This window comes from Branchiostoma floridae, chromosome 5 (assembly GCF_000003815.2).
Source record: "Branchiostoma floridae strain S238N-H82 chromosome 5, Bfl_VNyyK, whole genome shotgun sequence".
Taxonomy (NCBI): Eukaryota; Metazoa; Chordata; class Leptocardii; order Amphioxiformes; family Branchiostomatidae; genus Branchiostoma; species Branchiostoma floridae.
Window position 1 is genome coordinate 24,380,225 of NC_049983.1, and position 10,458 is coordinate 24,390,682.

The 10,458-nt window shown below is 42.5% G+C and overlaps 1 protein-coding gene across 1 annotated transcript in view; it reads left to right on the forward strand.

Annotated features, from left to right (window-relative positions):
• Nucleotides 1-8,392, forward strand: part of LOC118415589 — a 23,490-nt gene extending 15,098 nt beyond the window's left edge. The window contains exons 3-11 of the mRNA XM_035820285.1: nucleotides 1,843-1,980; nucleotides 2,569-2,718; nucleotides 3,133-3,236; nucleotides 4,019-4,070; nucleotides 4,400-4,467; nucleotides 4,782-4,848; nucleotides 4,986-5,098; nucleotides 5,797-5,899; nucleotides 7,392-8,392. Of these exons, the coding sequence (XP_035676178.1) occupies nucleotides 1,843-1,980; nucleotides 2,569-2,718; nucleotides 3,133-3,236; nucleotides 4,019-4,070; nucleotides 4,400-4,467; nucleotides 4,782-4,848; nucleotides 4,986-5,098; nucleotides 5,797-5,899; nucleotides 7,392-7,457 (861 nt within the window). The 3' untranslated portion in view covers nucleotides 7,458-8,392. The remainder of the gene's footprint in view (nucleotides 1-1,842; nucleotides 1,981-2,568; nucleotides 2,719-3,132; nucleotides 3,237-4,018; nucleotides 4,071-4,399; nucleotides 4,468-4,781; nucleotides 4,849-4,985; nucleotides 5,099-5,796; nucleotides 5,900-7,391) is intronic.
• The last annotated feature ends 2,066 nt before the right edge of the window (nucleotides 8,393-10,458 follow it).

Here is a 10,458-nt window from a genome sequence, read left to right on the forward strand (position 1 = left end):
TCAGTACGCTTCTGTATGGTAGCGAGACCTGGACTACATATGCCAAACAGGAAAACGCCCTGGAAAGCTTCCATCTTCGTTGCTTAAGGCGCATTCTTGGGATTTCTTGGAGGGACAGAGTACCCAACACCACTGTTCTGGAACGCTCCTGCTCCCTGAGCATCCATCTTCTCCTCTGTCAGCGACGTCTACGCTGGCTGGGACACGTATCCCGAATGAAAGATGGACGCATCCCGAAGGACATCCTGTTTGGTGAACTAGCGACAGGAAAACGGCCAGTAGGACGACCGGCACTGCGCTTTAGAGATGTCTGTAAGCGTGATCTGAAGCTAACTGACATTGACCCAGCTAGCTGGGAACAGATTGCAGCAGACCGCAACAGATGGCGTCACACGGTCAAGGATGGTCTTGCAAAGGGCCAGGAAAGACGTACAGAGCATCTTGAGTCAAGGAGACGCAAACGTAAAGAGAAACCGCAACAGGGGTACCCCTCTGCCTTCATATGTCCAAACTGTGGCCGCGACTGCCATGCCAGGATCGGTCTACAGAGCCACAGTAGACGCTGTCAACCACCGTGACCTGATACAGAGCGCTACCATCATCTGGAAAGATGGAAGGATGCCTACTATATAATACAGCATATAAAAGTGTGACTGAGAGGACATCAAAACACACAAAGTGTAAAAGAAATTCATTTCTTTTCTATACAGTTTTTGAGCTATATGTCAAATTTTAGTTCGCAGAGAGAGCGTGGCGAGAGCGCCGTCCTAGTGGAAAGAGGGTATTAACTCGCGCGATCATGTGGAAACACCTGTTGCCTAATAAGATGACCCAGAATAACCTTATACATACAAACCACGATAATTCGGCTCGTGTCGTCTGTCATGTTGTATGATGGATAGGAATTTCAAACATTCAATGTAAAATCTGAACTTTTCTTTGAATAACAGTGACAGGTAGTCTGTCAAAGACGAAGGGGGAAAATTATAAGTTATTGGACGTAATTAATCTTTGTTCTCAGAACTTGCTCATTGACTACCGAGTTAGATATAACAGTTAACAGATCGACACGATTTATTCTTTTAGTCTTTGCACAGCAACCAAAGATTTTATTCTCTTTTATCAACTACGAGTGACAATGATAACATAACAATATTGACCAAGTACTAATGCATGTCTGTGCGAGCTTTTCTTTGTATGTATTTGTTTATCAGTGAGTAATTTTTCTACCTTTTAGCCAGCCTGCGACAAGGCAAAGAACTTCTTCATACCCCCCTCACATTAGGCGAAAATCGATCGGACGACGAGTCTGCGAGCTCTAGATTACGAGGAGGCATGACCCTGACGGGAAGGGGGGGGGGGGGACACTGTCATTTCTTCGTCGGCAGCAGGGTCATGCCTACTCGTAATTTCGAGCTGGCAGACTCGTCGTCCGATCGATTTTCGCCTAATGTGAGGGGGTATCAGCCAACCAACGTCTGTTTGGTGACCCCTGAATTAAGAATGTCAATAAACGGTTCTAGTGAGGTTCGCACTGCAGGCAGTGTCTTCGGACATTTTGCCAGCTATGGATAGCCTTACATACATACATGCATGCATACATACATGCATCATACAGAAAGTGGGGCAGTTCATTAACCACTGCCCTCGAAGAAAAAGCCAAACCCAATAATAGTATTCATTGTATCATTGATGATTAGACACTAGTTTTATGTACCACCCTGATTACTTCTCTTATTCCTTGTGCAATTAGCCTTCGGGCATGATTTTGCAAATAAACATAACATTATAAACCTTTTTATTTTAATTATTCCTAATCCTGTTCCCCTTTCCACACCCCAGTCAGCCGGAGACTGGGCGAAGAACTTCCTGAGTCAGGAGAAAGTTGCCGAGTTCTTCCAGCGCGGCTACGTCAGCAACATCCGGGTCCTTACGGAGGAGCAGTGCGACAGGATCCTGAAGGATTATGAATACTTCATTGTGAGTTTATTAATCTTTTATCATCTCATGTTTTTGTACGTGAGCCTACGACAAAGGAAGTGGAAACTAGGATGCAGTCCTAAGGTAAGAAGTAACAGGTAGCAGTGATTTATGTCACACGAAATGTCCGAAGTAAATTTCCATTTTATCTAGTTGTAGAGAGTGGATTGGATTTAAATGTTTGATACTCTAAATTTTAGACGAACTCCATCGACCTTGTTCGCAGAATGAATAACCCTTCTATTTCCAACAGTGACGTCAGGAACAAACCACTTTTGCATAAGTATCATAAAATCCATGTCGCCCCCCGTCTCCGCTGAGGTGGGCTCTGATGCACACTGCCTCCTTCACGCCTTGCGCAAAGAAATCGAGTTCTGAGTCTAGGATATTGACTTTGTGAAATGTGTGTCCGTTTGGCCTACAGGACCCCTCTAAACAGCACCCCGGGCACGCCATGCTGTACGAACACCATAGTAACCAGAGTGGGGACAGCAACAACGTGCTGATGCACGGGCTCGGGCAGTAGCGGCTCTTTAATCTGTCTGTAGCATCAAATCCCTTCAAATCTGTATGTCCGTTTGCCCACAGGACCCGTCTAAACAGCACCCCGGGCACGCCATGCTGTACGAACACCACAGCAACCAGAGTGGGGACAGCAACAACGTGCTGATGCACGGGCTCGGGCAGTGGCGACTCACACGGCTGTTCCACGACCTGGTCTTCCTGCCTGCAATTAGCGTAATTTACTGTTTGATTTTTTTCTGCCCCTGATAAGGAGGTCACGCTTCTTCTTATAGTTGGATGAAGGAGTAGTCTGGGTGCTTATAATTACTTGCTTACTTACTTACTTACACAACCAGTTAATCAGGGTGGTTAATCTCACCTTAGCTGACGTTTCGATGCCTGTTAGACAGACATATTCCTCAGAGCTTCTAACTGGAGTTCTGTTTGATCGCAACGTTTTCAAAATATGAAATAGTTCATAAATCCATTTATCTTGAATATTATTCCTTTGAGAATCAAAACTATGAAAAAGTTTATATTTCTACAAGTTTGCAATACTATACACGTTAATTCAATTTACGCGTTACGATATTATGAGTGAGTGAGTGAGTGATATTGTACATCTATCCCACGCACCTGGTGTTGCAGGTTCCGTCCTCACAGTTGTTGGACCAGGAGAAGTTGCGGCCTGTCCGCCTCTGGCACGACCAGATGTTCGCTAAACCTGCCAGACATGGCGGCGTGGTGGCGTGGTAAGGGGGCAAGGGCTGGCCACGCATGCTTTAACACTCCACTGTATTATTCCCCAAATCTTTTAAACTAATGGCATCCGTATCAGCCACACGGTGATTTACATCATTCACCCGGACGGGAGTCTTGTAATTAGCCAGCGAAAGGGTATATGTCACCCCGTAAGGGGCAGTATAACCCTGTATAACCCCGTCGTGTGTAAACATGTGCGAACATGTGTGTGATCACGTCGACCAATGATGATGATGATGATGATGATGATGATGATGATGAATGGCATCATGCGATGAAGGTTAGACATTTAGGTAGTTAGATACACAAATTAGCAATTACTCAAGCAAATGAATATTATTTTTGTTTCAATTCTTTTGCATATAGAATCATAGTTAGGATTTAGAAAAATCTGCCCTTATACAAGATCTCATCAGTGTCACTGACAAAATATAACGGATGTTATCTGAAACATCTAGCCATTTCCAAAATCATATCCAGTGGCTTGAGTAATTGTGTAAATTGCATTATGTCATACCTGTGACGCGAAAACGTTCGCTACCGGTGTTCCGATCCGGACCGTGTGATAACTTTCCGTATTACACGGGTTCTAAAGTTGTATCACACAGGCTTCTTTCGAGTAAATCGAAGGCCTTCGGCCGTCGGGCGATCCTTCCCGCGGTCGGGCTGACACCTCGGGTGATACGGAATACACCGTGTTGTATTCTATATTTATGACACAGTAGTTCAAAAATATAAGAGACTGTTTGACGACTACTGTAATTTTCTGCAGGCATCAAGACTACTCGTACTGGACCAGGACAAAGCCCATGATGCACCTGACGGTATCTATTACATTTCTTCTTTCCACACAGAACCATACATAGATGATTACAAGTACATATACTTATAGAAACCGATTGTACAATTACTTACATCCTGGATAGATAGACACATGTGCATACGTGATATCGATGAAAACTAAGTGTAAGTGTCTGTACGTCGCTGCTGTGCAAAATTTTCCCCCACCTCATTACGACTGGCTTTTGGGGTCAACTGTAGTCAAACTCAGCTCATAACCCTTTTGCATTTGCTATTCTTCGAAGAAACAAAGTTCGACATTGAAATTTCTGTCTCTACCTAGTCTAAGCAGACTTGGTTTTGTATTTTACAGGTGCACATCGCGCTTGATGATCAGACGCTGGAAAATGGTGGCCTGCACTTCATCCCCGGATCGCACAGGTTGGGTGGCGTGACTAGATGAACAGGCCTGCCACGGTCCGCGTTTTGGCATTGTCGTGAATAGGTCACAGTTGTTGTAAAAGGAAGCCATCAGAACACTTACCAGCCAGACAAACGTATGTTGTCAACTGAAAAAAAAAGAACAGTCCCAAATCATCCTTCGCAGTAGATTTGTTTTTCTAAATCTGTTCTCGGACATTTTTGTTTCTTTCTCTTTAGCCGGCCATTTGAACTCGAAAAAAAGTGTACTAAAATAAAAATTAAAATAAGAAAGATGTGAATCCAAAATTAATTGTGACGTCACATTTCTACAGGTGGCACCGGGACGGGAAGCCACTTCCGGTCACAGACTTCAACTTCAAGGACATGGAATCCATCAAGGTCATACAATAACAATCAATTTCAGTAGATAGAATCCTTTGGTTTTGTAACAGCAGCCAATGGCCCAGCACATATTGACTAACCAAACTATTTACGGATGAGTTAAGACACCTTCCTCTTTTGCATTCCAATTGCAGACCATACTAACAGAGGATGAAGTGGCTGACTTTAAACCGGTTCCATCGCTACTGAAGAAGGGCGAGGCCAGCTTCCACCATCCTCTGACCGTGCACGGGTCTTACAACAACAGGTATGCTATCATCCTCGTCATTAATCATTCCTATTGTTGGGTACCAAAATTTACATTTACATTTATATTTGCAATTTCATTTGTTTTAGGCCTTACAGTCTTCAGTACAGGTTTCCTTTCATTACGTTACTATGTTCTGTTCTTTTAGCATCAAGAAGTTTCTGTACGGTCTTTGCTTATCTCTTATATCATTTCTATTGTGACATGCTCTGGCCAATTTCTCAAATGTTACTTTTCATTCGGCACCACGAAGTTGGTATAGAAATTAGGTTAGGATGGGTAAGAAATTACCAGATCCTACGCCCTACAAATCTTCATCCCACTGAAATTGATTGGCGGCTTGTGTAAACGAATGGATAAGGGAAGAGTTGGTGATCCCCAGACCCAGACTTAAAGTGGCGTTGAACGTGGCGCAATTAACTGGTAGCGCGTTCGGCTCGGAGTTCCAGAGTTCGATACCCGCCGTGCCCCGACGTAGTGCCCTTGGGAAAGGCACTTTACACGACCTTCCTCACTTCACCCAGGTGTAAAAATGGGTACCTGACTTCGGTCGGGGAGGTAATGGATTGCCTTTACCTTCTGTCTATACTGTGTATGTGACATCGTTAATATAAGTTACAGTGCAGTGCAGTGCCACATTATCCTGGTCTGTCCAAAAGCAAATAGAAAAAAAAAGACTTTACCTTCTCCCACCCCAGGACTGACAACCCCCGCCGAGCCACAGTGGTAAACTACTTCGCGGACGGAATCCTTTCAAACACTGACGAGCCGCTACTGGAGGGGACTAACCTCATCAAGAGGGTAACTTTATATGTTACAAATTGAGACTTTATATCCATACACGAAAATAAAGCGCTTACCAACAAGCTTTCGGTCAGTCCTCTGATCCTTATCAAGTCTAAATGACCCAAAGCCTATATATGACACACATTCATACCGGAAGTGTGACGTCAGCAATGGGTCAAAGGTGGTTTGAGGTTGGTATCAGCCCCCGTCTCGGTTGAGAGAGGGTTGATGGGCCCTGATGTAAATGACATATTTCATGATCAGTCTTTCACAATCCTGTTCAGAATCCAGTATCTTCACCTTGTCAAGTCCTATTCAATATTTTCCCACAGAACTCCTTACGGCATTTTACACTGAAACTACAAATATCTAAAGTTACAAATTTGATTTGACAATAAAACACGTACTTCTCTAACTATAATCATAGACACGTACTTCTCTAACTATAATTATAGACAGTTACATGTCTACGTTGTGGCAGTATTTAGGTATATTATGGAGCACACTATAAACTATTGTGGCCTCAAGTAAACTTTACCGAACTCTCTTGGTTTCTGGTGAAAAAAAAAGTAAAAACAAAAGAAGACAAATTGGCTGAACATTTTGCCAGTGTAGTAAGTTGGCTCGCAGGTGTCGGCTAACCCCTTTGACAAATTCTCCAGCATATTTGGCCAATTTTATACTCTTTTTCAGTTACCCAAGGAATACGTCGGGAGGGACTAATAAGAGAAACTCAGCCAAATAAGTGGAAAAATTGAAAGAGGAGACACATTGGACCTCCTATTGTGCTCTACTGCAAATGTTTCAATCTATTTGACCACTTTCTGAAGTTTGCACAACCACAAGACGACTTAGATGGCGACCACAGTAAATGAAATGAGAGTAAACCGAAGACTTTTTCTATTCACCACTCTTTTGGGATTAACAGTCACATCTGCTGCTGATCGTGCGTACGTCAAACATGGTCCCCACTTGGTCAATTAGGCATAGTTTATTAGCTTGAGCTGCACGGAGTGCCTGTGACAACAACTTAATGACGGTCTCAGGAGACGAACGACGGTCAGAATGGACGTACTCAGTCTGGCATCTTTGTAGTGATTTAATACTGTTGTCAAATCCAACGTCCTGGGATTCTTGCCAAATACGTTCATCTTTGACAGGCACGACGAGTTTTCCTTTCCCTTGAGCCATACAGATTTTGGCCAAACTTTGGCAGTGGAAGAAATATCCATCACTTTTGCAATGGGAATGTGTATAAGCATATCCCTGCCATTGTGGTGTCTTGGTCAAGTCAGACATTTTTGGAAGATGAGTTAAAGTTTTGTCCTATCTGCATTTTTAAAGCAATTTTCTAATGTAAGTTAAGGCTGCAATGATTTGATAACATCCATTACTATACTGGGCTCATATACAGCCATTGGGCTTGCATACTACCATTGGGTTTGACTCTAGATGACGTTGGCTTGTATCTTTAGCTATACTCTAATTTTTGTCTTTTTTTCCGAAGGACTGCAAAGTGGAGGGTCAGTTCTACCCTCTGGTGTTTGATCCTGAGTGGGCGAGAGAGAAGTAAATTAAAGACCACCAGAGGGACTCTCCCTACCCAAGGAAGATCGCTACTGTCCCACGCAAAACTCAGCCTGCTCGATTCAGTCTGTTCAAGCAGGTTGGTCTGTTGTGGATTGCTATTCTTTTGGATTAAGTGCAAAAGCAAAGCTGCGAAATGTATGAAGTATACGCCAGGCAAGGGTTGCGAATACATTTACCTTATCAAGTTAAATACACTGGTGTAATATATAATGCCTAGATTACTGAGCAGAAAATGTGCAATATGTAATACATACATACATGTAATGAGAAGTATAAAAAATGTGAGGAACGTTGCTAAGTCAACGAAAGCAAACCGTTAAACTAAGAGACACCATGAACGTTGATATAAAAAAATCTGTATTCTTAGAAGAAAATGAAATTTTACAAACAATTGGTTTGAAAGTAACAGATTCAATGTTTTATCGTAGAAAGTTTATTGCAAGTTCTTGCCAGAGGGCTAATTGCAAGTGACAAAAAGTGACAGACAAACAATGGTAAACAGTATACAGTAGTAAACTAATAAATCTAATGATAAATTCAAATAAACTACACAAATGAAAACAAACAAACTTAACTATTGGGTTTGACTTCTTTTTCGGAGACAGTAAAAGACGAATGATACCACCTTCTCGATAATAAGTGGGTTTTGTGATGTTAAGAGGAGGGTAGTTTTCCTTTTGTCTGTAAACGTGGGGAGATAAGGATGGGCTTTGGGGACCTCTTTAAAAAAGCTCCTTTCTGTCTTTCTTGATCATAGAAAGGACAGTTCTAATGATGTCCGTAGCCGTATGTTTCGATTCAATTAGATTGCAATAATAGTACCCTGTACGACCTTGAGATACTCTCGGCAGGATCTCACGTTTCGTTTTCGTTATTCAAAGCCCCTGACACACATTCGGGACCTTCCCACGACTATACCGACCAAGGTTCACAATGGTTTGGGGTAGCATAGAATCATTCAAATGTAACTTCAGTCAGCTCATATGATCACTATGATAAGTTTAGGCCTATAGTACTAGTATTCAGCCTATTCAGCTTCCAAACACTGCTGAAGGCCTAGTGTCCCAACCATGGTCTGGAGAAGACAGGCAGGCTCACGCTGGATATGCGTGACTGGAGCTGACAAACAAGACAGTTTCTTTTACCACCAACGTTGACAGCCATGTCACCCTTAACCCATTAAACGTGCCTTAGAACCGTTTTATCACCATGTCCACATCAGCTATTGACTTCTGTAAAACCTTTTGTTGACCTGCAGTTTTGGATCTGCATTGCACGCAGACCAACTCCCACTAGTCCTAACCATGGTCTGGAGAAGGCAGGGAGGCCCACATTGGCTATGTGTGACTTGAGCTGACAAACAAGACAGCTTATGTTACCGCCAACGTTGACAGTCACGTCACCCTTAACCCATTAGACGTGCCTCAGAACCGTTTTATCACCACGTATACATTAGCTATTGACTTCTGTAAAACTATTGTTGACCTGCAGATTTGGGACTGCATTGCGCTAGCCTGTCCCAGCGGGTGACGGCCGGCTTTAGCTGCATGCAGCCTGTAATGTGGACTATGTGGTGTCGTGTGGGAACAAGTCAGACCACCAGATATTTTCTGTCATGATGATTTATTTAGTAGGTGGTATGTGTCGATCGGTGCAAGCTCTATTTGTGAATACATTAACAGTTAAACATGCTAAGGCATAATTCATTGCATTTCCAGAGTCGTACTTGATCATCGAATTAGAACACTGACAATGTTTAATAAGCTCCACAGACCGTTCGTTAACCATACAGACAAGTAAACAATATCATAACAGTCTTGACATGTAAATTTCATCCACGATATTCTGCATTTGAACTTGATATATGACTATCATTAGAACATTCAAAGCTGTGTGTTTGGATAAAATGTCAACAACTGTACTTCTGTACTGGTTCGAAGTAAGAGGTATAAATAAAGATATTCAGATAGGCACATACACAGTTTCAAACACACTCTTTTTTAAAACAATAACAATACAGTAGCCACTGTTATCTTAGATAAGCGGAGATCAACACCCGACCCAAACTACAACCTTGGACGTGACTTCAGCCGCAACATCCGAGCCGGCTGTCCCTATAACGAGATTTCGTTTTCAGTTGCAGCACCTATCTATAAATATATCTGAGGCCGCCATTTTGTGCTTCGGCGGCCGACGAGTGCCGAACCGGATCTCTCTCGTATCCATGCTCCGTTTTTTAGCGGCTCCGAGATGTGTGACAGAAGCAAGTGAACAAATATTGCGTTGACGATATTGGAAAGTTGGGGGCGTTTGCCCCAGGAATGCCGCTGCACATCCATTGCTGACGTGATTGACATATCTTTCGGGCGATGTTGCCTGTACCCGGCAGTTTGATGTATCTCCCTCATCACTGTCAATTTAATGCTAAACTATGGGGCAAAATTGCTCTAGGAAGAGTAAAATTGTCAAGACATGCAAACCTTACTTTGTACTACAAGGACAAGAAAAGCTATACAAAATTAAGAATAGATGTAAGAAAATCCAGCCTTTCAAAATGGTCATTGTTATAGAATTTGTGTGCGGGCCTCCCTATCATCAGACAAGTTGTCAATAGTTGTGGCTGCTGAATGGATCTTCATCTACGTATTATGCCAGAAGCAAAAACCGCTACACATCAAAGATTAAGCTATCTAATTTGACATGAAAGGATTTCATCTGACAACCTCATTTAGGCTAAGTTTTGTGTTTCATGATTAAAACACATTGCGTCATAGTTATATGACATAAAATGTATGTTGACATAAAATCTATGTTAAGCAACATGATCCTCATAGGAATGAGTAAGACTAATATGAAGGACTCCTCAGTTAGATGCCTTTACAAAGTAACATAATGCCAATGGGGGGGTCCACGTTCAGGCACAATAATTTTCTCTCTTGTGTTCGTAAATCGACATTGAATTCTTCTTTCGAAAATTTGTATTC